We start from the raw sequence: 26,982 nt of genomic DNA on the forward strand, positions 1-26,982 counted from the left end.
GTTTAGCCCTCCTTCCAGGAAGGGGTTAACCTACTCTGCTCGGAGGGTTACCAAAAGTACTTCTCTGCTTCAGAATATTTGTGAGATCTCTTGTTTTATTATAATAATCTTTTTCTTTGATATACTCCTAAGTATAGCCCTAAATGCAACAGTTATATATTAATTCCCACAGTGTCCTAGCTACTGAAGTCAACTGAGGGTGTAGGAAGTGTCTGTGTGCCATCCTAAATGGGTATTTGCTGATTTAGGGAAACTAAGTGTGTATTTTGGAGTGTATTTGTGTGTTACCATTATATTGCCCCTTCTGAAGAAGGCTTACTCAAACTGACAAATAATTGTTCAATCAAGAAACCTTGTGTGTAAGAGTTTATTTGAATACTTGTCACTGAATTTCTGTGCAACTCCCCTACAGCTCACACTGACCCCTCTTGAGATATGCGTGGCTGCTCAACACACTACCAACCTGTGCAGTACAGACTTATAACAAAGGTTGGGTTCCTATTGTCAGGAGGTCAGGGTTGTTGTAGTGCACCCAAAGGGTACAGCAAACAATCTCTCCTAAAACACCAAACTGAGTGCATCACTTTTAACACAGACCTGAGCTGCTGGAAGATCCCCCCCCAGACTCCCAGTAAGCAGGACTGATCAAGCCTGAGCCACCTCAACACAGTGCTGGACCCCAGATGCGAGGAAAGTCGAGAGTGATATCCATGAGACCGCAGTGGTGCTATTTGTAGAGACGCAAGGAGCTGAAACCGTAAAGTGTCACAAAATAGAAGTTGGTCCTTTTCTGCCGCTGACCGTCCTGTTGTGTTGTAGGAGTCCCCAGAAGTCCTCCCTCTTGTCACCATGACTGAGGCCCAGGAACAACAGGATCTACAGAGCCACACAGGAACAGAAGCCAGTTGGAACCATTTGTTCTAACCAAAAGGTACTGCACAGTCTAAGAGAACTTACCTCTTGTCTTGTAGCCTTACTTGATCTCAGTTGAGACTTTTCTTGGTTACCTCTGTAGAGTTGCTTGCACCTTCTACAACTCACAAGCCTCCCAGCTTGTGACCCTATTTTGATTCTACTTTTCTATAAAGACTTCTATAACACTGCAAGACTTTCAATTAACTGCAAGAAGTGTTTCAGCTCACCTAGACTTTTGCCCAATTGACATTGGCTGGCCTTGCTCCCTGAATGACTCTTCCCTCCTCTGCTTGTGCCTTACCTTCCCTCCAGGAAAGGGTTAATTTACTTTGCATGGGGGTGTGGGGGGGCAGGGGTGGGTGGGTTCAAAAGTACTTACCTGCTTCAGAATACTTGTGTGATCTCTTGTTTTATTCTGAAACCTTTTTACTTTAACACTCATCTCAGTATTGCTCTAGATGTACCAGTGATAGATTAATGTCCACAGTGCCCTAGTTACTTAAGTCACCTGAGGGTGTATGAAATGTCTGTGTGCCATCCCGAAACTCCATGTGCTTAGTCTCCTAGGAGACCCAAATGCACTCTGGCGTGATTGGCTGGCTGACTGTCCGGCAAGGACTGCCACCCTGCTGGGTGAGTGGCAGCTAGGCTGGAATGAATGGGAGAAAACTGTTTAAAATCCGAGTCTCTTGGCGTGGAAGGCAGAGTCAACCACTGGAACAAAATAAACAAAGACAAGCTGGAAGAGGAGGGCTGCTGCAACTACTGCACCATTGGTTTGCCCAGTGGAGCCCCCTGACGTCCTCCCTCTTGTGCCCATGACTGAGGCTCAGCGAGATCTGCAGGAACTGCCAGGAACAGTAAAGTCTTCAGCTGCAGCTTTTTCTTCAATATAAGGTACTGTGAAAATTAGACAGAGAACGTACCCCTCACCGCAAAGGTTTGTGGAACTTTGGCAACTTGCAGGCCTAGTCAGATTGTGACCCAACATATGAACCATTCTTCCGTGAACAACTTCTAAAAACCGTGGCAAAGAGTTTCCGTTTAAATACCAGAACCATTTCTACTTATACAAGACACTAGCCCATTGACTTTGGCCTAGCTATTGCATTGAATCAATTACTCTGGTGAACTCAAACTATTTGCACTGTTTTAGAGTGATTGTAATATTTGTTTTATCCATTTATGCCTTTTGCTCCTACTTCAATACTATTTGGCTCCGACTTCAAGGGAGCTCAACTGCTTAGTAGTCAGTATTGTAGTTTACTTTTTGTGTGACATTGGTTGCCTTATTTAGTGAATGCTTTATAAATGACTCTAAAAAGTAATACTGTTTTTTTACCAAGAAACCTTGAGTATAAGTGTCTATCTGAATACTTGTCATTGCAGACCTTTGTGCAACACCCTTACAAGCTCACATTCCCTCTTTAGATAAGCATGGCTGCTCAGCTCGCTACCAAAAACTGTGTGGTACAGACTTATACCAAAGGTCGGTTTTGCTTATACCTGTAGTCTTAGTTGTGTGTAGTGGTCCCAAAGGGTACCACATACAAACTCTGCCTAACAGGAGGGCAAGGCGAGGCCATCCTTTGTTCGAATTAGAGCCCCTAGGAATTGCTTGACTTGCCTGGGGTCTAAGCTGGATTTCTGCTCGTTGATGGATAATTCCAGGCAGAAGATCTATAGTCTTCTGGGTATTTGACAGGCATGTCTCGCAAGAGTCCCCTGTTATGAACCAGTCGTCGAGGTAATAATAAACCGGGATGCATAGACTGCGCAAGTGTGCTGCTGCCACTGCCGGTACCTTTTGTAAATACCCTCGGTGCTAAGGCTATGCCGAAGGGTAGTACCTTGAACTAATAGTGCTCGTCTTGTAGAATTAATCTGAGGTATTTTCTGTGCGCCGGCAACATTGAAATATGAAAGTGTGCATATTTCATGTCGATTGTTGCCATGTAAGCCCTGTGTGAGCAGGGGGGATGACCTCCTGCAGAGTGACCATACAAAACTTTTGAGGTTTTGTAAATTTGTTCGCTGGGTGCAAATCTAGTATAGGGTGTATGGTGAGATCCTTTTTGGGTACAAGGAAGTACACTGAATAAATATCCTTGTTTACCTGTAGAAGAGGTACGCCTTCTATGGCGCCCTTTTCCTGCAGGGTGTCTACTTCTCGTAGCAGGATGCGCAAATGTTGTGGCCTCTTGAACGTGGAGGTCTGAATTGGGGGGACCGGCAGTATTCTACACAGTACCGTTGAGCGACGGCCTTTAGTACCCACTGGTTTTTAGTTATCCCCTCCCATGCTTCAAGAAATGATCTTAGCCGGACCCCGACCGGGGTGGCATGGGAGGCTGCAGGTAATTTTTGGCCTGAGGCCAGGGAGACTCGAGGGGTAGAATTCCAGCCCCTTACTTTTCCACGTCGTTGACCTCTTGGGGGATACAGGGTGGTGTAGCTGCTGGTTTCTTGGGGAGAGGACCAATTATTTCCTGACCCATATTAGTTTGCAGGGAAACGTTGGCCACGAAAGAAGTCTAGATCCGCTCCCACTCCTTGGGCAAGGCCTCTGGGTGATCTGATCCGGGGTCTTGAGGGTGTCAATCTCTTTTTTTAGCAGTTTCGAGTGCTTCGTCCACTGCCTTTCCAATTAGATTGGTCTCCTCCACCGGCTTATTTATTAGTGATGCTTGAGTCTCTGGTTTGAAAACAGAGTTTCGTAACAATGCATGCCTCTTCAGGAGGGTACCTTGAGCCAAGGACCTGCCAGCTGTCTCTGCCGCATCCAAAGTATTTAGGATATTCCGATTAACTTGTCTGCCTTCTGCTACTGTGGAGAGCAGGTGAGCCCGCAGCGGTTCAGTGACTTCTTGAAGGCCCTTGTGTAGCATGGCCCATTGTGCATCGGCATAGCTAGCCAACAAAGTTGTGTTATTTACGATGCTAGTGGAAAAAGCTGCGGCAGCCGTGACCCTTTTCCCTGGAGCGTATAGCCTCTTGCACTCCTTGTCCGGGGGCGCCTCCCCAGTTGATAGTGGAACCCCCGCTCTCTTCCTGGTTGTAGTTACCACCAGTGAGCAAGGAGTAAAATGGCCCCTGATGTAAATGGGGGTGATAGGGGGGAGGACGATACCATTGTTTCTACTCTAGGATTTACTGCTCTAGTTAAGGCAGGTGTCAATAATGAAGGGGCCAACCGCTTTTGATAGAGTTTAACAGAGAAATAGCTTGGCTGGCCCGTGGTCTCTCTTAAGATGTCCTCGACAAAATCAGCCTCTGGTACAGCTTCCTGGGTAGCAATCTGGAAATATTCTGCTGTCTTCTTTAATATGGCGGTGAATGCCATTTGGTTGTCAACCGGGGGGGGGGGCCTGTTGAGTGGGTGTGGCCGGGGGGGGGGGGGGAATCCATGCACAAGGCATCAGGTTGTAGTGTTGGATTAGGTGACTGCCAAGGCTGAGGCTCAACCAGGTCAGGGTTGTCACCCCAACCCTCTGTGGGGTCGATATGAACATCCTCAGTGTCAGCAAAGGGATATTCATCCTGATTGTATTGGTCCACATGAACCTCATCTTCAGTGAGGAGATGAGTATATATTTCTTCTTATTCCTGCAAAGGATCAAAGACTTTTTGAAGTTTAGCCACAGGGGGAAATTAACTCTCCGCCCGAGGCCTCTTGGGCATGGACTTCTCAGAGTTGTACAAACCTCTCTAACCTATCCATGCAATCCATGCCTCCCTCAAATTTCTCCCTGGTCCAAATTGATGAACCAGAGGAGTCTAGGGGTGGAAAAGGCTCTTGTAGTGTATCTTCTGTCGCGGAACGTTGCGATTTTTCCATTAACGTCGAAGAAATCCCTCCAGTGCCTTCCAAAAAGTCCTTTCGGGGGACCGACGGTTGATGTGTGTACTTGCGTCTGTCCTTGGGCCTCTCTGTGGGTTCCGATGAATCCTTCGGCCTATCCCTGGATTTTGACGAATCCCTAGGTTTGTCCTTGAGCATCGACGAATCCCTAGGATTGTCCTTGGGTATCGACGAATCCCTAGGATTGTCCTTGGGTATCGACGAATCCCTAGGATTGTCCTTGGGTATCGACGAATCCCTAGGATTGTCCTTGGGTATCGACGAATCCCTAGGATTGTCCTTGGGTATCGACGAATCCCTAGGATTGTCCTTGGGTATCGACGAATCCCTAGGATTGTCCTTGGGTATCGACGAATCCCTGGACCGTTACTTCTGATTATCCGCAGAAATAATCCTTGCAATGCTTTCCGCAAGCTCTTCAGAGGCGGAAAGGAGTCTAGTTCAGTCCTGCAGTTGTTTTCAGTGGAACCTGGGCCTTCTCGACCATGGACACCTTATTCCAGTGCGTCTCAACGGCCTCCTGAATATTGGGGGCAGCGTCCTTCAATTTAGAATGCCTGGTCACAAGGCACCCATGCAGTTGCAGGGAGGGCTGCCAATCCCGAAGAACGGCGGGCACAGCCGAAATATCCAGTGTGCCCGCTGGCGCTATGGGGGGCTTTGACATTTTTGTCGAAGACGATCCGGGGGTTGTGTCCTTAGTGTGTAAAGAGTGTGCCTCCTTGTCGCCCTGGTGTACAGTCCCCATAGCAGGACCAGTGTCTTGACTGACAGGGCTGGGGACGGACGCTGCAGAGCGGGAATGCTCCGACGAAAGATCAATGGCCTCCGAATCGGAGGACTGTTCGTCGCCTAGCCCCTCGTCACAATCGGCGTTTGTGGGAGCGGGAGAACTAGCCTCTGCCTGCAACATTCCATAGGCCGCACCACCGCTTAACACAGTGCTCCTTTAGTGTCTTTGGACGCAGGAGCTTGCAAGCCACACAAGCCGTCTCGTCGTGATTCAGGGGCAAACACCTATTACACTTAGTGTTTATACTTTCAAGGAAATGTGCCCTTACAAGAAGGACAAAACCTAAACCGAGTCCTCTCCATAGCTGAGGAAAGAAATAGTGACAAAGACCCAGGGAACAAAGAGGAAAGGGAAAGGCATTTTCAGAAAAGGAAATGTCCACCCCGACCCCACTCTCCCTACTGTGTAGGCCCGACCACGTGGTCGGCAGCACTGACCGGAACACTGTCCGTCGAATGTCCAAGGAACTGACTTTGGCGTAGATCAGGAAACAGCCGTCGAAGGAATGGACGGTAGGATAATATTCAATAACTTTATGATATACGACCAAGGGTCGAAAGGATAACAAATATAATGTCTCTGAACGAGCTCTGCATAAGGTGACCAGAATGCTGGGTGGAAAAAAACAATCTTGAGGGACCTCGACGCAGGAGGGGTTTTGGGTACACTACACGTCACATAGGGATAGTGTTACAGGCACGCCCATGTCGACGTCCCCTTTCAACTCTCGAAAGACAAGATGGAATCCTCCATACTGTATGGGCATCCCTTCCTAGTGACGGGAGACAGACCCTTTTTCACCAGAAAAACCTTCCCCTTTAAATTTAGAGGCACGCAGGGGTGTGGCACTGGGAGCATGCGCTACCCTGACCCCGCCGTCACTCCTCAGTCCCCATTGACGCGTCAACAATATATATCATTGCCTAATGACAACAGTATTAATGGGGGGAGGATGGTGGGACGTATGGAGGAAAGGCGACTAAGTTAGTCACTATGGTGAGTAATTGTAATTACTCTTACATCCCATCCCCTTTTCTCCCTTACAACTGAATTTAGTCCCATGGTGGAGAGGAGACCCTCCTTAAGCAAACAAATTCCTTAGATCCGCCTGTCCGAAGGTCGTGACTCACTTGGAGCCGGCGTACAAACAGTACTGTTTGCAGAAAGCCGAAGGGGTCGCCCAGGTATCTGCCCTGCTTATGACCTGCCACGGAACCTGCTGCTGGAATACGATGGCTGTGGCCTTGGCCCTGACGGCATGGGCGTTTATGTTGGCTGGCAACGGCTTGTGCTGCCCCTCAAAGGCCTCTGAAGGTCGCAACCATCCACCTTGCTATGGAGGCCTTGGATGCTTGATAACCGAGTCTGGAGCCCCCAAAAGGGACAACATTGCGTCCGACCTGCTGATGCCCTTGGTCCTATCCAGATAGAATTTCAGAGAGCGTTTGACATCCAGACAGTGCAAGACTCTGAGCCTCATCCTTGGGGGCAGCAAATAATGTAGGTAGGACTATTTCCTCTTGGGTACCTTAGTTAGGGACGCCGGTTGAGTCAGCAGGACCACCTTATCCCTGTGGAAAGTGGAATAGGTTTCTGAAGCGACCAGAGCCTGTACCTCGACGACTCTGCGAGCGGATGTAAGCCCTATTAGCAGCATTGTCTTGATGGTGACCACCCATATGTCCTCTGACGCCATTGGCTAGAATGGTTTGTGCGCCAGAGCGCCCAACACCACATTGAGGTCCCACACAGGGTGTGACTTTTTGATGGGCGGGTAAAGCCTGGACAATGCCACCAGATGTTTGACTATCAGGTTGGAAGAGAAGAGCTCCTCCTTTGAATTTCTGTAGGCACCTATGGCTGCGAGATATCTGCGACATGTGTCCACCTGTATGACAGAGTGGGCAAGGTGCGCCAAGAACGAAAGCACATCGTCCAGCTTGCACATCATGGGGTTGATTTCCTTAGGATCTGCCCAGTGACAGAACCTGCTCCATTTGCTCCTGTATTGGCTCCTAATGGCCTTGCTCCTAGCACCCTGGATGATCTTCAGGTTAGCCCAAGGTTCAGGTGATCGAGGGTGATCTGCTCAGGAACCATGCTCTGAGGGCTAGTTTCTGAGGAGCGGGGTGGAGAACCCTGACCCCATGCGGGGACAGGAGAGGTGCTGGGCCCAGCGGAAGATGAAGGGGTGGTTGGTCAGAGAAGCTGAGCAATTTGGAGAAACACGGTCTGTCCGGCCACCAAGGCGCGATCACTAGGATGCTGAGGTGACAAGCCTCCTTCATCTTGCAGAGTACCCTGGGGATCAGGGGTGTGGGCGGAAAAGCGTATGCCGTCATGCCCTCCCATTGAATCTGCATGGCATCACCCAGGGAGCCGGGGCCTAGTCCCTGCCAAGACGCGAACTGATAGCACTTCCTGTTCCTCCAGGAGGCACATAGATCCACCTGAGGATGGCTGCATGTGTTGAAGAGCTGCTGCAGCACCTGTTCGTTCAATTTCCAAGCGTAATTGTCCGCGCCCAGCCTGCTGAGTCTGTCCGCCTCCAAATTGGCCTCCCGGGAGGTGGACGGCCCAGAGGTAGATGTTTTACAGGGCGGAGGGGGACTGGTACGCCCCGCTTGTTCACCTAATACTTACTGGTGGTGTTGTCGGTCTGGATCAGGATGGTCATGACTCTGATGAACAGGAGGAAGGCACGGAGGGCTAGCCAGATGGCTCAGAGCTCCAGCCTGTTGATATGCAACTCCTGCTCCACGCGAGGTCAGAGTGGATAGAAGGCGGTATGCTAACCAGCTTCGCTTGGGAGCCCTTCTCATTCCATGAGGCTGCGAAGTGCAGGTGCAGTCTCCTCATCCGCAGCCTCGTGTGGCATGATACCCAGCCGGTGCTGGTACCACCAAGCCCAACTGGTCTGGTAACGAAGTGCGTAGTGGCCCTCTTCATGGCCATAATCTTGTCCTCAGAGGGAAATACCTTCTCAGAGCTTGTATCCCAGATGAGGCCCAGGAAGATGAGGCTCTGAATGGGCTGCAGCAGAGACTTCTTGAGGTTGATAGTAAACCTCAGGTCGTGGAGTGCCCTCATAAGCGCGGAGGAGGTGAGGACAACCCCCTCCGGGGATCTCGCCCCAACGAGCTAGTCGTCCAGGTATGGGTAGACATGGTGGCCTTGGGCACCGAGGAGGGCTGCCACTGCATTCATGAGTCTGGTGAATACCCCATGGGCTGAGTTGAGGCCAAAGGGTAGCACCTTGTACTGGAAATGACAGCCCATGATCCTGAAGCGTAGGAAGGAGCGTTTGGGCTGCCAAATCGGGACGTATACCTAAGTGTCCTTCAGATCCAGGTAGCACATCCAATCTCCGTTGTCTAGTGTTTTTGAAAAGGGAGGGAGAGGTTGAGGGTGGAGAGGTCCAACAATTCTCAGGACAGCCTTGTTCTTTTTTTTGTATGGCAAAAATCCTGGAATGGAAGCCTAATCCTCTCTGGGAGGCTTGTACTTCTTCCACTACCTGGGTCTCGACGAGCGACCAGATCTCCGCCAACAGAGTTGCCGTCTCAATCCGTGGCAGGGGAGAGGAGGAAGGACAGGAGGAAGGAGGAAGGAGGAGAGGGAGGGAGGGAGGTATAGGTCGATCCATGGGTCTGCAATTCTGGCGTCAAAAATGCACGCGAGCGGCTAGTCTGCCCCCCACTGGAGACACGTGGACCCGGAGAGACACGTCATGCCTTTTTGCTCTGAGGGGGCTGCTGAGGAGGAGGAGGAGGATTGGAAGTAGCTCTTGTGACCCCCCCCTCCCCTTTTAGTTGCTTGCGCCAGTGCTGACTCAGCAAGCGGTTGTCGCGACCTCTGTTCCTGGAATCCCTGAACCCACCAAACGCACGCCCCTTATCGCAGTGTTGGTGAGACTGGGTGTATGCCTTGGGCGCGGCCCTCGTCAGGATAAAGTTTTCGCAGTTTGCGAGCTATACTCATCTAATTCCTTGTCGGTGGTAGAGTGGAAGAAGTCACTTGCATCAAATGGAAGGGCCAATATGCGATCCTGGATGTTGGGGTTAAACTTAGTAGCCCGAAGCCAAGCCATCCTTCTCATGTCCGTGGCAATGCAGATGGCCTGGCAAGAGGTATCTATGTGGGCCAATGTGGACTCCATGATGTCCTGCGCTACCAGCCTGGATTCTCCTAGACCCGCCTTAAAGCGTGCCTCGGTATGCACTGGAAGTTCCGGAAGGAATTCTATTTCCCATCACAACCTCTGCGAAACTCCGGCACTTGGTGTTCATTGCAGTCGCAAACAGATCAATCTGGGGATTGCCCGATATGCAGAAAAGGTGATCCACTTGGTCCTGCCGAAGTTCCTACTTGTAGCAAGAGCACAGCTCTCTGCGGAGAGTCGGCGACTGTGTTCTTCAATCCTGCCAGATGAAACGGGATGAGGAACATCCCTTGGGCTACGGTTGAGTGCCAAAGGTCCTGAGTCTCTTTGGAGAGCGCCAGGGATCTGGTTTCCCCCTGCCTCCTTATGTAGAACATTGTGGTGGTGTTGCCCGTGATGACCTGTACAACCTTGCCCTTGAGGGACGGAAGGAGCGACTTGAGGGCCCAAAACACGGCCCACAGCTCCAACACGATGTGCAACGTCTTCTCCGGTAGCCACAGGACTCTTGCATGGAGACTTCCGGTGTGCGCTCTCCATGCTTCCAGGAAGGCGTCCATCGTGACCGTCTGCTGATGAGGTGGGGCCTAGAAATCCGCGCCTGCGGACAAATGTGCGCACACTCCCCACCACCATATGACTCAATGGAAACCCTCGTCGAGAGTGACCTTGTCCTCAAAGCTTCCCGACACTAGTATCCAACGGGCATTGAGGAACTCCTGCAGTGGATGCATCCGAAGCCTGAACAGCCAAATGAGGTATTTGCATGACGACATCATGCATCTCACCTTTGAGATATTCAGGGCCAACAGCCTTTGTACCTTGCCCATGCTGGCCACAATCCTGTCCTCCGACGGAGACGCCAGGCATGACACTGTGTTGTGTCGGGCTCCCCGAAACCGCGCGTCCTGCGATGGCATCAAGCAGAACTTTGCATAGTTCACAGAGAACCCGAGATCCGTCAGGAGTTGGACAGTCCCTACTGTGTGTTTGATGGCAATGTCCTTTGAGCTTGCACGGATGAGCCAGTCGTCTAGGTAAGGGTACACATGGATCCCTCGTAGACACAGCTGCTCGGCCACCGGCGCCAGGCACTTGGTCAAAACTCTTGGCGCCGACTTCAATCCGAAGGGAAGGGCTTTGAACTGGTAATATTGCCGTTGAACCACGAAGCGTAGGAACTTGCGGTGCCCCTTGTGTATGGGGATGTGAAAATAGGCGTCTTCCAAGTCCAGCGACAACAGAACCCCCCCCCCTCCCCCCCCTCTTCCAGTTGCCTTAGCACGTGCTGAAGAGTCACCAGCCGAAACTTTTAAGACTTGATGTACTTGTTCAGAGGGTGGAGGTCCAGGATGGTCTTGGCCAGTCTTCTTTTTGACAAAGTAGTAACGGACCCACAGAGCCTCTTTGGAACGAGCTCTAACGCACCATTTCTTGGCATGGCCCACACCTCTAGCAGAAGATGAGGGGACGTGGTTTTCATGCCGAGCCACTGGTGGTATATGGGGAAACTTCCGTTTGAACTCTAGTGTGTGTCCATGGGCGAGAGCGCCCAACACCCAACAGTTGGTGGAGATGGTCTTCCACACGCTGACGAAGTTCGCCAGCCGGCCTCCCACCGGGGTGCTCGGGTGGGGGCCCGACACCACAGCCAGTTCAATCCTGTTTTGACGTCAACGCGCTGTCTTTGGGCCCTTGGCGATGAGAACATTCACCTACAGATTTGGCATGGTCTCCAGGGCCGACGAGTGGGAGGGTTGACGGTAGGACGAAGCACCTCCCCCGAATCCTTTGGAATAAACTTGAGATTGTCCTCCGGAAGTCCTAAAGGACGGCTGTCGTTGCTGAAGCGTGCCCAAGGAACAAGCCGTGTAGGTGTCCGCCTTGATGGCCTAAAGTGACTCATCCACAGTCTTCCCGAACAAATTGTCCCCGTCGAAAGGCATGTCCAACACCTTCTACTAAACATCCTGGCGGAAATGAGTGCCCTAAGCCAGCCCAGCCAAAGGCAAACACTGTTGCCCATTTGGCGGAATCCTGTGTCAGTGATTTCCGAGCCCACTGTAATGGCGTGGTCCGATGCCACCTTGCCTTCCTCTAGGATCTCCATAGCTTCCGCCCTCTTGTCGTTGGGAAGGAAGTCCAGGAGGGGAGCGATCTTGAAGCAAAGCTCCCCGTCGTAACATGCCACAATGGCGAAGGCTTTTGCGGCCTTGATGGTCATCGATGCAGATGTGCTAACTCTTCGCCCCATGGCATCAGACTTCTTCCCCTCACTGCCTGGTGGGTGGGGAGGTCCAAGAGGGGGGAGGGGGGGAGGGGGGGGGGGGGCGCCCGAAGATTTTTTCTTGGCCACCGCCAAAACCACAAAGTCCGGGGACGGCTGGGACCGTAAGCTCTTGGGCGCAGAGTACCGCACCCTGTATCTCTTCTCTTAACGGTCTCTCTTGGCCGGTGCAGAGGAAGGGTTCTTCACGAGGGACAACCCTTCATCCCAAATGTCATCCAAGAGCGGGATCGAAAGTACGGTCCTCATCTTCGCCTTGCGGTGCTGGTAAAGGAAACCTTATTTTCAGGGACAAGCTGAAACGGCTCCGAGGCCCTCGATATCATGGCGTGGAAAGAGCTGATCTTGTCGGGCGGTGAACATCTGGGCGATGAAGACGGGAGATCCCCAATCCACCGCCCTCATCCGTGTCTGGTCGCCGTATCATCCCTCGGGGAAGGGAGGGGGGGGGGGAGGTGAAGGGTGGAAAGGAGGCGGAGGGTGAACTCTCCTCTTCTTGGATGGTGGCTCCTCAGATGGTCCTGGCGCCACGGGCGGGGCAGCCGGCGCAAGAGGCATCCTTGTCCGGATCTCCGAGCATAGGGTATGCAGAGCAGTGATAATGTCCACTGAGATGTCTCCAGGTGGTTGCTGAGGCTGCGGTGATGGAGGCGAGAGCGTTTGCGGCGTAGGCTGGTATTCCAAGCCCTCAACGCCATGTTGCTCCTCGTCTTCATCGTCATCGCCCTCATCCTTCCCGTCGGGCCTGCTCTCGACGCATGTTTCCTCCTAGAGGGTCAGAGGTTGGTAAGCTCCTCCTCAGAAGAGATATCTGAGCCCTGAAGGGCTACCGTGCCCCCCCTTCTCTGTGATCAAGGGAGATGGTTTCGGGGAAATAAGCATCATCTTTTTTGGTGTCTTTTCGATGGGGTGAAAAGAGCACTCCCTCCTGGCAGGCAGGGATACACTTGCCTTCGGGGCCGTGCACTGCGATCTGCCTCAGCAGCCTCCGCAAGGGACACAACCATTCAGTCGATGGAAGGGGCCTTTGTCAGAAGTACCTGGGCCTTCACCTTGGTTGAGCCCGAGGCCTTCACCTTATGGGGATGGTTTGAGCCCCACTCCCCCCTTTGCCTTCTCAGTAGGGCCTGTCTGGGTCTTCTCCAGGAGCTTGCCCGGATGGTCCGACTTCCTCTTCCTAGAATAACTTGAGCGTTGGCTCGTGTTCGAAGGTCCCGGATACGCCCTGGCCGCCGCAACGGCGCTCCTGGTGGCAGAGGACTCTCAGTGCTTAGCCTTATGTTGGACCACGCAAGAGGGGCGCCCTCAAAGGTCTTAGAAGATCACTCAGCCTTCTTCTTTTGGGCAGGGGAGGCATGCTGCCGGGATTCACCCAGAACAGGGGCCTTGGCCTGCAGCCACTTGCTGAGACGCCTGCGTCGGTCGTTCAGCGTGCGGGGTACCATCTCCTGACAAGAAGCACAGTCATCCTCCACGTGCATCGGGTCCTAGTGCAGGCAGTAAAGGCACAGGGAATGTCCGTCGTCCGAAAAGACATTCCCTAGGTGACAGCCAGGGCAAACCTTGGAGAGGCGCCAAGTCCTCCTTCTAATCCGCCATGTCTACACGGAGTAGGCCTTGAAGCTTCTGGAATCCTCCAAGAAGAAACTTGACGAAATTCGCCCTTGAGGGGCACTGAAGAATCTGAAAACAGGTCCCAATTCTTCGGAAGGTGGATCGATGGAGCTTGGGGCGCGATTGACTGGGAAAAAAAAAAAAAAAACAATCGCAAAACACGAAACTCAGTAAAAGCTCAAGAGCTATAGCACGAGGGCTCCCAACATTTAAACGTGCAGTAAAAATCTGAAGACGGCTGCCAGAGGAGTGGTTTAGGGAGAGGGCAGTCATTGGCTGGGGGCAGTATGACCCAGAGACTAGTGATTGGTGGTTAGGAGAAAGATAGTTCAGAAGTGAAACTGAAATGGATTTTTTTATTTTTTTTTTATTTACAGAGGATTCCCAGCCCAACTACGGGGAATATTCATGAGAATGTGAATCCATGCCAGACCTAATGCTGGAGAAAGATGATGCCTATGGAGTTTGTCAGACTCCAAAGTCAAAAAGAAACAGAATAAATCACAGAACAAATACATTAGTGGGAAAAAGGTCTCCCTTTCCAGATTAGAAAATAAAAGTCCTAAAGTCCAGCAAAGGAGCTGGGGGTCAACACGGATGGTATGCAAGGACTCCTGATCTTCATGGTCCGTGAACTCCATGGTTTGGGAAACGGCCTGGGACAGCTGTTTCGGGCCTCCTCGCCCCTCCCCCCCTTTTCTCGCCTGAGGGTCTTGAACAGGGCCTGAGCCGGTTTAACCCGTTTTGGTGTGCCTACAGACGTTGCCAAAGTCACGGCGGTGCTGTCACGTCTTCGGGTAGGGATATTTTCTGAGCTGCGGGGGCTACCCTTGCAGGATCAGCACCCTTAGCTGTCGTGGGAGTAGCAGACGTCGAGGGAGTCGCCGACATGGTCTTGGTCTGTGCTGGTTAAGCCTGCTTAGGCTGTTATGTCTCCTCAGTACGCGGCTTCTCAAATTGGTCACGTAGTTTTTGCCAAGGTAGAAGACTTCCTCTTCGAAGAGACGCTCGATTGTCTGCCGACAATGGTGGCGGAAGGTGATGATGATCGCGCCCTATCCACTTTGGGACCCGCTTCTTCAGCGAACCCGGTGGATTTGGATTTGCAGCTCTTGGCCTTATCTGCGGCCTGACGGATGAGGCACCCTCAAAGGACTTAGAAGACCGCTCCTCGGACTATCCGGAACTGGGTGAGGCAACCATGCTCGGAGAACGGGTGAGAGGCCTTAGCGTTAAGCCATCCCACCAGCCTACTAATGCCTGTCCTTTTTACCTTCTTGGAGAAACAGATGCATATCTCGCACTATACATCCTTGTGGTCCGGGGGCAGGCAGTAGAGGCATTGCAGGTGCTTGTCCTCCACAAACAAGTTCTGTATATCATTTGGTGCAGGGCCTGAAGAGGAACCTTCCCTTCTCCTCCGTCATGGTCGGGCACGTAGTTGGCTTTTTTTTTTTAATCTTAGACGATCTTCGCCCTTGAGATGCACAGAACTTCACCAACAACCGATCCCTGCTGTCGGCACATGAAGAAAAGAGCACACAGGCTTCTTTGAAACAAAAACAGAACTTTTTCTGTCAAAAACACGAGGAGAGCAAACATGAGGACTCCAATACTGAGGCGTGCAGTAAAAATGAGAAGAGGGCTGGCAGAGGAGGGGCTTAGGGAGAGGACTGTCATTGGATGGGGGCAGTATGACTCAGAGGAAAGCGATTGGTTTAGAGGAAAAATATAATTTTTAAGTGAAAGTGAAACAGTTTATTCTTTCAGTGAGGATTCCCAGCCTGATGACACAGAATATTAATGAGCGTTTGAATCCATGCTAGAATTAAAACTAAAACACTTTGCATTCCTTGCTGATTAGACAGCTCTTTACTCTTTTCATTGCCATTTTGGTCTAAACCCGTACTTCGGTACAGGGATCCCAGCAAGGCACCCTCTCTTGAGAGTCTGGAAACAATAGGAGATGCTACTAAACCAAAAAGTGAATACTTTTCCCCCTGTCAGGGAGCATTCTTCTCTTGACATCAGAGTGCATTCAAAGCATCTAACATTCTGGTGACAAAATGTGGTGATCTCATGTAGGGTGGGATTTAACAAACAAATGCACACCGTAGAATCTTCTTGTTCACTTGGAGCAGACGTAAGTAGCAGTATAGAGTAAAATGCCTTACCTCGAACCGCTCATCCTCACACCTGTAGATATGCTCCTCGTACTGGGTCTTCTTTGAACTGACAAACGTGGAATCTTCAGACCAGGAGGGGAAGGAGACCCAGGTGTCATTCAGAACCTGTGAGGTGGAGCAGAGGGTGCAAAGTGAGTATGTAAATTGATTTTGGTGCCCAATAAATTATAGGTGACTCACTGTTAGGCAACGTTTGTATGCAGTACTCTCTGGGAACACTACACACAACTAGGACTACAGGTGTAAGCAAACCAACCTTTGGTATAAATCTGTACTACACAGTTTTGGTAGCGTGTTCAGCAGCCAGGCTTATCTCAAAAGGGGAATTGTGAGCTGTAGTGGAGTTACACAAAGATTCACAGTTACAGGTACTCAAATAAACTCTTACAACTCAAGGTTTCCTGCATAAACAATTTATCAGTCAGTTATAAAACCTTCAGAAGGGAGCAATAGACTAGTAACACAAATATACTTCAATACTGTACACTCTTAAAAAAGTAAGTAAAAGGCAAAAGTTATTAGAACACAAGAAATATAAATCATAAGCAGGGCCAATACATTCAGATAGCTCTTAGAAGTGTCATTCAATTCAATAGGCTAAGCCAAAGTCAATGGGCTAAAATCTTTGTATTTGCAGCACTTCACGTAAGTAAATGGAAAAGTCTTTGCACAAGTTCTTCGGAGTCTTTGAGAACAAGAAGAATCACATGTAGGGCCACAAGCTGATTAGACTTATGAGTTGCAGAAGTTACAAGCACTTCCACAGTAAAAGGTAAGTTCTCTTAAGCTAGTTTTACAGTACCTTAAAATGAAGAAAAAGATGCCGCTGATGACTTCTGTTCCTGCAGATCTCGCTGTTCCTGGGCCTTAGTCGTGGGGACAACAGGGAGGACGTCAGGGACTCTGGCACTGCACTGAAACAGTCAAAAGCTTGCAACTGGCAAAACCTCAATTTCAGTGGCTGTTTCAGGTTTCAGCTACCACACTGGTAACAACGCTGGTCCTGGCTTTCAAGGTGGACTGTCCTTGCTTCTGAGGTCCCACACTCGGCTGAGGGAGTCCAGATCTGTCGGTCCGACATCATGGGAGTCCGGAGGATCTTCCAAACGCTTTGGGTCAGCTTACAAGCAACGCACACAATCTGGTGTCCCTCTCCCTGGCGCTACAGTTTCCTGCAGCACTCTGAGGAAATACAACCAGCTCCAAGATGGGTGTCCAGGTGGCTTACTTGGGAGTTGATTGGTCCCACCAACTCAAAGGGAGAAGTCGTTGTTGCAGGGCTTCTCTGTTGACACGGACCTGCAGCAGGGCTTTACCAGGCAAACCACCGGTCCAGGTGTTGCAGCAGCCATTCGCTTCAAGCTCTTCTTCGGTTCCTTCGTCCAGTGGTCGACTGCCTTCCAAGCCAAGAAACTTGCCTTTTATTCAGTTCTCTGCCATTCATTCCAGCCTAGCTGCCACTCACCCAGCAGGGTGGCTGTCCTTGGCGAACAGTCAGCCAGCCAATCATCATAGAGTACATTTGGGTATCCTAGGAGACTAAGCATAGGGAGTTTCTGGCACCTCCCACACTTCCTGCCTTCCCCAGACACACTGGAGCCAGAGGCGGCCTTCAGTCATGAAGCCCGCCAAAGGCGAATGAATAAAGGGACCAAACCTGGTTTGGTGTGCAGAGAAACACTTTAGAAGGACCTTTCCACAAAGAAATGGCGAAAAAAGAAGCCCGGGTCCTGTTTTAACAAAAGAGGGTTCGAGGCAATCTTGAAAAATATGGCTCCCGCGATTTAACGTTACCGGAGCTACGAATAGTTTGCGGTCGGGAAAAATCATGGTAGTTTGTTGTAAAACCACTGCCACCAGCCATTCAGAGAGGAAAGGGTAGCATTTGACTGCTACATGAGTATCTAGACATAGGGGAAACTAAGTAACCCCTCCAGCACTCCATTGTATGATAAGGTGTGCTGGGTCTAGGAATGTAAAAGACTATTAAAGTCAATTTAACTTTACATACTCTGGGAAACAGTAGCTTATCCCAGAGAAGGTAGTTACACCTTGGGAAAGCCTGAAAGGCTTCCCTGTGTCACTGCAGTGAGGGTGCTGTGTGACAAATTAAAAAGATGATGCCTATGGAGTTGGTTAGACTCCATAACCAAAGGAAACGCACACAGAAAACACATTGAATTGAAAAGTTCAAAGTCCAAAAGTTTAGCCAAAGAGCTGGAGGGCTCCAAGGTGGGAGAAATGGGCACATTTATGAGAATTCTCCTTAACACTCACCGTAGTGACCATCTTAGTCCTCGTCCATAGTCCCCTTTCCTCCACAGTGCATGGGCATCCCCCACTAGGGACAGGAAACAGAACCATTTTCACCAGAAAAATGTCTATAAAACTTTAAATGTATGCACAAAGGGGCATGGCCCTCTGAGCACGCACTCCCTTGACCCTGCCCTCCGGCACCACACCTCAGTTCCCTTTGACATGTCATCCGAATGAACCTGCTAAACTACTTATCTTATTAATGGGGGAAGGATGGAGGGACGTATGGAAGAAAGGGGACTATGGACTAGGAGTATGTTAGTCACTAAGTTGAATAACTCATAATTACTCCTACATCCCGTCCCCTTTCCTCCATACTGCATGGGCGATCACCACTGAATGATGCATAAGGGAAGTGCGAAGCTTTTTGATCCAAAGAAAACAGGTTCCTCAGAACCGTTTGCCTGAACGCTGCGTCAGATCTTGCGCTGCTATCCAGGCAGTAATGCTTGCATAAGGCAGATGGAGTAGCTGCTCTAACGGTTTGCTATGGCACATGCCGCTGGAAGGCGACCGCCGTCGCTTTGGCCCTCACTGCAAGCGCATGTATGTTTTGTGGGACTTCCTTTTGCTGAGATTTATAGGCCTCCTGAATGGCTGCAACCATCCACCTGGCTATGGAGGCCTTAGAGGCTGGGTCCCCTGGCCTAGAGCCGCCGAAGGTGACAAATAAAGCCTGTCTTGCTAAACCCTTTCGTCCTGTCTACATAGAATTTCAGGGTTCTTCTAACATCCAGACAGTGCAACACTCTCTGCTTCGTCTTTTGGGTTAGGAAAAAAAGGTAGGCAACACAACAACTTCATTCAAGTGGGAGACTACCATCGGAAGAAATGCCAGATGAGTGCAAAGCACCACCTTGTCTCAATGGAACATGGTATATGGTTCTGTGGCCATCAGGGCCTGAATTGTGCTCACGCTCCTCGCTTAGGTAAGACCCAACTGAGGGGCTTTTCTAATCGTGACCAGTTTTAGGCCTACTGATGCCAGGAACTCCAAGGGCCTGTGCGCGAGTGCAGCAAGCACGACATGGAGGTCCCACACCGTATGCAGTCTTTTGGTAGGAGGATATAGCCTTGTCAGTCCCCGTCAGATGTCTTGACTATCGAGTTGGCGGTAGAGAATGAATCGTGGTCCGAATTTTAAGCGCCAATGGCGCCCAAGTAGGTCAGACATGTCTCCACCTGTAACCCTGAATGTGCCAAGTGTGCTGAGAAGATAGCGTGCACGCCTGAAGGTCTATCCCTTTGTCCTTCGCCCAGAGACAAACTCTGGTCCATTCACTTTTATATTACCTTCTGGTGGCCTGGCTTCTTGCTTTCTGAATAATTTCCATGTTGTCTTGCAAGACCATGAGGGGGAGCTGTGCCTACCTCATCCTGAGCCTCGTGGAGGGAATGGCCAGGATACATGATCCTAAGATCACTAGCAGGTGCTGGTACCACCATGCCGACATATTCGATCTGCTTAGGTAATGGACAGTAGCCGCTTTGATGCTGCTACCTCTAGTCTGTGGGAAAACTCCTCAGATGTTTGGCATCCCACATCAGCTCGAGGAAGACCAAGGTTTGTGTGGGCTGTAGTTGAGATTTTTATGGAGAACCACAGATTGTGTAGGGTCTCCATAAGTCTGGAGATGGATCGCTGAACCCCCTCTGGCGATTCCGCACTGACGAACCAGTCGTCGAGATACGAATATATGGATATAGATGGTGCCCTTCCGATCTGAGTAAAGCCGCTAACGCATTCATCAACTTTGTGAACCATCAGGGGGAGGGGAGGCTCAGTTGAGCCCAAACGGCAACACCTTGTACTGAAAATGTAGACCCATCACTCTGAACCTCAGGAACAAGCAGTGGGGCTGCAAGATGGGGACATCCAAGTATGCACTAAGAGATCAACCATACTCTAGATTTAGATGCAAAGTGAAAAGCTGGCTGCAAACTAATGACACCCACTAAACTGATCCCCGGCCTCAACCGTGGACTTAGGCATGTAAATTATTCTGAAACTTGTACTATCCCCTTGCGTGATTTGCTGTACATTTGCACTGTAATTACTGTTATATGTATGCATTTACCGTATGTAACCAAGCTTAAGCATTCTTCTACCGCTGCGCCCGGCTACCCCAGGGTTTTGGTGCGCATTATCAAATAATAAACTAAACTAAGTGCGCTGATGTTTGTGCTTGTGATGGCTGGGGGACTGGTCTGGTTGCCTTCCGATCCTGTAAGCACACTGAACCAGCCAAAGGTCCTTCCACTGTCGGGCTTGGTTTGGCTCGGTCCAAAAGCCCTGGACACCAGCTTTGCCAGAATGGCCAGTGATTTGGCTGTTAGGTGACTATTGTTCTTTGTCTAGTTCCTCGTCCGGGTGCTTGAAAGAGGTCTCCCCCCTCAAACGGCAGGTCCAGGAAACTGTCTTTTACACCAGTGTTGAACTTTGTGGCTCCAAGCCATGCCGTTCTCACATCTGCAGCTACGCAGATTGCCCCGCCAGCCGCGTCGATATGTCCTACAGTGGATTCCAGAATACTGTGCGCCACTATTTTGGCCTCTGCCAGCTCCAACTTGAATGAGGCCTGTTTGTGCACAGGGATGTCTGGCAGGAAATCCAAGATCTCCTTCCAAAGCCTCTGCATTCGCCTGTCGCAAGTGGACAGCATTATTAAAAAAACATTTTCCTGTATGCTTCTAGCACCTTTTCCTCCTTGCCCAGCAAAACGGAGGTCTATACGTAGGACTGGGGCTTTGCATACATGGACAACGCTGCAATTACTGATGAACGTGGCTCCGGATGCACCGACAGGAGGAGGGAATTCCCCCCCAGCAGGTCTGTACTTTGCCTCCAGTCTGTTGGTGGGTTGTGGTGAGTGAGGCTTAGTCCAACCCTTTTTTGCTCGAGCTTCAACGTCCTTTTGGAACGGGATGCCAGACCTGTTGGCTGATTTTACCTTGAGGGCTTCAGCTAATACCCCCACTCCCACCTCAGGCTGTTTCTTTTGGGGCTGTGGAATGCCCAGATACCCTGCCAGTCTTGCCAGCCTGTCATGGAAGGCCCTGGCCGATGAGGTGTCGGGGTCCACAGGCGGTATAGTTGGAGGTATTGTGGCGGGCTGTGTAGCCGGCGGCGCCACTATGCTAGGCTGCGCAGGTACCTGTAACGGTGCAGGAGAAGACTCCACTGCACTGGGGTCTGAGGAGGCACTAGAGCCGGTGGAAGAAGGTCCTTTACGATGCCCCTGAGAAAATGCCCATCTACAGGGATCTCAGTCCAAGGAATTTGTCAAAGAACCTGTCCTCACAGCCTGGGGATCTTGCTCCTGTGCCGTGGACTTTGTCGGTGTGGATGGATGCGCTATTACCGCGTCCTGGCCACTCTGTACATAGTAGGGCTCTGTGTAGCATCCCTTCCCTGCAAGCGGGTATGCTGTGCACCGGGAGAGTCGAGGAGTGACAATGGGGAACCACTGCCCCCTAGAAGTGGGCATTATGCCGTGCTGCCATTTTGTCCTGCTCAGTCACGCCTGGTGCCGTATTAGGCCTAGCCTCCCACTGCGTACTGCTACATGAAGGTTTGTGCTTTTTCCGCACCTCAAGCTCTTGCCTGGTAGGCTTTGCGCCCTCAGGCCGATCGTGTTATGTGCAGGTGCCCCCTCGGACATGGGCCCTGTACTAGGGCAGAGCCCCTCAGGAGATTTCCCGGTGACAGCCAACAGGCCCCGCAGCAATGGAACCAGTAGGATGGGAGGACTGCTCGGCCGCGAGGCCGGTAGCTCGATGACCCTCGGTACTCAAGCTGACAGGGCCTTTCTGGCCCCTCGCACACTGCTGTTTGCTGGGACAGGAATCGCCCTTGCGGTGTGCTTGTTAAAGAGAATACTCACCTTGGCCTCCCTGCGGGTGCACTCCTTTATGTGCTCTGGGAGAGACCTGGAGAACAGCTCCTGCCACCTGGCAAGCAGGTTCTTAAGGGACCGGGGATTAATGGTGCTGCATGATGAACAGCCATCCCAGCCGTGGTCTTCTACCATGCAGCGGAGGCCGAGTGCGTGAGAGATGGACGTGGGAAAGGGTCCTTCGCAGGAAGGGCACAGACTAAAGCCCGTCTGGGCTGACATGCGCCAGGTAGGGGTGAGGTGCAAGAGGCCGCGAGATGCCACAACATTTTTTTTAAAAAAAGAAACATTTAGTAATTTGGGACCAACGTCCTGGGGGTAACTAGAAAAAAAGACCATGGAATTATGAAGAAAAAAAGGCCTCAACACCAGTTCTGGTAAAGTAGGTCCCCTCCTGACATACTGGAAAAGAGGAATGGGGTGTGGTCACCAGAGGGCGGAGTCAAAGGAGCATGTGCTCACAAGGCCACGCCTCCGCGTGCCTAAATTTAAAGGGGTATAGACATTTTTCTGGTGAAAATGTCCCTAGCGAGGGATGCCCATGCACTGGAGGAAAGGGGACAGGACGTAGGAGTAAGAGTGATGGTGCAGGGAATAAAAAATGGGGATGTGGCACTAAATTAAAATGCCTTCAACATAGTAGGCGCTGTACATGGACAAAATGTAGCAATATCACAAAATAAATGCATCAAGGGTATACAATCAAATCAATACATTGATCAATCATGCAGAGGATTACGGTGGTGTTTCAGAGTAAATACTGAAGAGTATACATTTTTCAGTTTATCTGTATATAGTGTCATCTTTTGTTTTACCTATTGGAAATAATTGTACTTCTTTCCCAGCCCATTGCCCCCTTGAATAAAGCCAGACTGTTCTGCAATTGCTACCCACAGAGTGTTTGGTATGGATAGATGGCGTGTCACCACTCTCCAGAGGTTAATAATAATAATAATAATTTAGTATTTATATAGGGCTACAAACCCTCAGGTATCTGAGCGCTGCTTATTATTACCCACGGTGTGTGGTGCTCATTTATCGACCTTGGAAGGATGAAAGGCCGAGTTTTGGCTCTGCCGGGATTCAAACCTGCATCAGCAGGCTCTGCATAGATGTCAAAGCGAGAGTCTGTGCTATCAGACTGGCTCTCAGAGCAGGGAGAACTCTGGGATTTCTTTATTAACTGATTTTTTTTGTAGAACAAGCCACTTTAAATATAGTGCTGCAGTGACTTTATTGATATAGCTGAAATTAATCAATCAACTTTTCAATTCATCATAACATTCGTACAAGTAACAGTGATAACATAGGACATGACAATTTGTAAACAAGAAATCACAAAATCAATGTAATCTTATTTCACATTTTTAAATTCATCAATTAAAAAGGATAAGATATTAGAGAATACGTCCTAACAAGAGAACACTATATCTAGAGACTGCTGCTCAGGTTGGTATCAGTCATGTCTCAATCAGCAAATCAGAGCATTAGTCCATTCCATCTTTTCGTCTCTCAACAATGGACCCATATTGTCACCGACCTCTGATAACATAACCTCATAGTAAAATTTAGTTTAAAGTTAATTCAAGTCGAGTTGCAGTGAAATCAAAAAGTTCAGTGGTGAGCTGGAGAGACGTGTGCGAAGTGCCAAAAATGAAAGACCAACACTGTTTTCATTCATTGTTCCTAAGTACCGACAGAATTTAGTGAAATGTTGTGGTCTCCTTATGAGTAAAGTTGGACAATCTGCAATCAAAGTGTGAATGTCTCAGGAGTATCGCACTTACTGCAGAAACGACAGACAGATAAATGGTTATCAACCAATTTCATATAAAAGAGTTTTGTGTTGAGAACATGTAGTTTGTCAAAGTTTTTTGCATAGTTTCTAGATCAGTGGAAATTAGACATTTTCGCAAAAGAGCACAGTCTCCAGTGGTAAACTGCGGCTAAAAAGGTTAACCCAAGCTCATAATGAAGCCATGAAATCGGGACACACTGGGGTAGCTGTAATACTCGACGCCAACATTTTGCTTCCCATCTATCAAAGGTTTGGGTGGCCAAGGGAACATCAGCTTCCAGACCATAAGTTATGGTTGGTAAAACCGTCATTTTCCAAAATAGCACAGCCTGAGTCCAGGAGAATTTTCCATACCTGGACAAAACGATTCGGGTCTGCGACGTTGCCGATGTTAATTTACATTCAATATTTGTAAGATGTTTTGTGAGTTTCAATATTCCTTCATAAATCATCCACAAATAAGTATAATCAGAAACAATTGAAATTGTAACATTATTAATAGTCCAATCTCTTAAACAGCGACCCTTGCTCTTAGGATTGTATACTACTATTTGAGTCTTAGATGTATTGACTTTGAGTTCATTCTCCGTAATGTAGGCTTTGAAAGCCGTTAATAATCTTTGGAGTCCTAGAGGAGTCTTAGATATGAGAACGCTATCATAGTCATACATTAGAGCTTTAATAGGAATGCCGGCAATAGTGGGGTAATCAGATTGAATCAAATCAAAGATATATTTGATATCCTGAATGTAGTAGTTGAAGATGGCAGAGGCTAGTAAACAGCCCTGTTTTAGACCACATTGTCATGAACTGCCGAATTCGTCCGTTCTGGACTTCATGGTCCATGATGCATCGCGGCATGAACTCTGTGATCCAACATGGCCGCCGGGCGTGAAACGCTGCGCTCTAGCCGCTGCGTGCAATGCGCGACTTCCTTGAAAACTGCAACGAATCTGCGCGTCTCAACACAACTGCTTGGAGTTGTTAGACGAGTGCTTTTCGAGTCCGCTTCCGCGTACATCCCAGTGCCCTTATTTCCCCATTTTTGGTTCCTGGAGCCCCGTTCGTTCCCCTTTTACCTTCTTCCCGTACCTCTTCCTGGATTCACCTGCACTTCAGTCCACGGTATTCCAGACATTCTCCGAGCCTGGAACTCTTACCTCCTTCCTGGATTCACGCTCCTGGATACTGAACGTTACCCGGCTAGAGAGCCGGCTACCTCACGCTGGAATCCGAAGACCCTCACTCTGGCCTATACAAGTCTCGGACAGTGAGAAAGAAAAGAAAGAAGTCGCTTCCGAGAAGGTCGCAAGCAAGGAAAAACAGGTGAGGAAAAGAGAAACTTGTGACACACATGAGGTAGAGAAATAGGCGTGGATAGTAGGCCATTAAGATTCATTCTGATTTGGATTGAGGTGGATGAATGAAAACTGTAAATTATATCAGACAATGTCGCAGGACCTCGATCTCTGGCAAGTTTCGACATCAGATTAACTCTAGAAATGGAGTCAAAGGCAGAAGAACAAGTTACTTACCAACTGGTAATGTTCTTTCGACTGGATGTTCCTCCAACGTATTCCGATTCTTAGATGTATTCCATCCAGCTTTGTTGCTTCGGAAATGTTTTCTCGGCAGAGGGTGCCGTGCGTCGATGTTGATGGCCCCTCGGAGGCCTCCGTCAAGGAGGACGTCATCGGGTATACAAGTAGCAGGCCCGACACCCGTTGGCCTCAGTTCGGCGCCCCCCCCCCCCTTGCTCTACTGTGTAGATTGTGCCGGTAGTCAGGTATCAGCCTTGCAAGAGTTGAAGTGGCAATAACCCGGAAAATCTACAGAGGGGTAGGATGGGAGGGCGATGAGGAATACGATGGAGGAACATCCAATCGAAAGAACGTTACCAGTTGGTAAGTAGCTTGTTCTTCGAATGGTTTGTGTCCTCCAAAGTATTCCTCATCTTAGATAGACTCCCAAAGCTGTATAAAAAAAAATCTCTGGGGGTGGGAGTAGATTTTTGATACCATTATAAGGTGGAATATAGCACTGCTTTACTAAAAGCAAGCTCCTTAGACGGGGAAGCATACAGACTATAGAATTTTGAAAATGTGTGCAGCGATTACCAAGTTGCTGCTTCACAAATGGATTTTATGGGAACACCTCTTTGAAGGGCTGTCGAAGAGGCAATGCCTCTGGTGGAATGCGCCCTTAAGCCTTCTGGTGTGTCTTTTCCCGCCAATCTGTACCATTCTGAAAAGCAAAGCACAATCCAACGTGATATGGTTTGTTTTGATACCGACTGACCCAATTTCCTTCCGGTGTAGCCAATGAAAAGTTGATTATCCACTCTAAACTTGGAAAGACTAGAAATGAAAAAGCTTAAAGCTCTTCGGGTCCAACCTGTGCAATCTTTCCTCCTCCTTACTCGGATTAGGTGGAGGGTAGAATGTTGGTAGAACAATTTTCTGATTTAAATGAAAATTGGACACAACTTTAGGTAAAAATGAGTGTTTAACCCTTAATACCACTCTGTCCCTATGGAACACAGTATAGGGTGGCCCAGAAGACAGTGCCGGCAATTCGCTCACTCTTCTTGCAGATGTCAAAGCAACAAGGAAAGCGTTTTCCAATGTTAGTAATCTTAAGGGACAAGTGTGCAGGGGTACAAAGGGGGCACACTAAGAATTTTAGAACCAGAATAAGATCCCAAATTGGTACTAGGAAGGGGTAAGGAGGAAACCCATTAGTGAGTCCCTTTAAGAATTGTACTATTAAAGGAATTTTGAAATCGGAGCATTCTGCCGAAGAACGCTTGAAAATGGAAAGCGCTGCAAGATAGCCTTTAATGGTCCCAACATTTAGACCTCTATGTGCTAGAGACAAGAGAAAGAACAACACTTCTGGAATGGAATAGAGAAAAGAATCAACATTATTTTCTCTGAACCAGTTGCAAAACTGTTTCCAACTGCAACAGTATAGAGATTTTGTTGCTGGCCGCCTTGCCAAAAGCAACACCTCCATGATGTAATCTGGAAGGTCCCAATCATTGTATCTCAGCCTTTCAGATACCAAGCATGAAGGCTGAGTCTCTTGACCTCTGGATGGAGAATCTGGCCCTCCATTTGTGAGAGAAGGACCTCTCTCTGAGGAAGATGTAAC

The 26,982-nt window shown here is 49.5% G+C and overlaps 1 protein-coding gene across 7 annotated transcripts in view; it reads right to left on the reverse strand.

Moving 5' to 3' along the window:
- The window catches only part of SIN3A (SIN3 transcription regulator family member A), a 1,166,566-nt gene that overhangs the window by 511,191 nt on the left and 628,393 nt on the right, over positions 1–26,982 (reverse strand). For all 7 annotated transcript variants that reach the window (XM_069624553.1, XM_069624552.1, XM_069624555.1 and 4 more), the window contains exon 12: positions 15,808–15,924. In XM_069624553.1, coding sequence (XP_069480654.1) covers positions 15,808–15,924 — 117 coding nt within the window. The remainder of the gene's footprint in view (positions 1–15,807; positions 15,925–26,982) is intronic.

This window comes from Ambystoma mexicanum, chromosome 11 (assembly GCF_040938575.1).
Source record: "Ambystoma mexicanum isolate Mex_15411 chromosome 11, UKY_AmexF1_1, whole genome shotgun sequence".
In the NCBI taxonomy this organism is placed as follows: Eukaryota; Metazoa; Chordata; class Amphibia; order Caudata; family Ambystomatidae; genus Ambystoma; species Ambystoma mexicanum.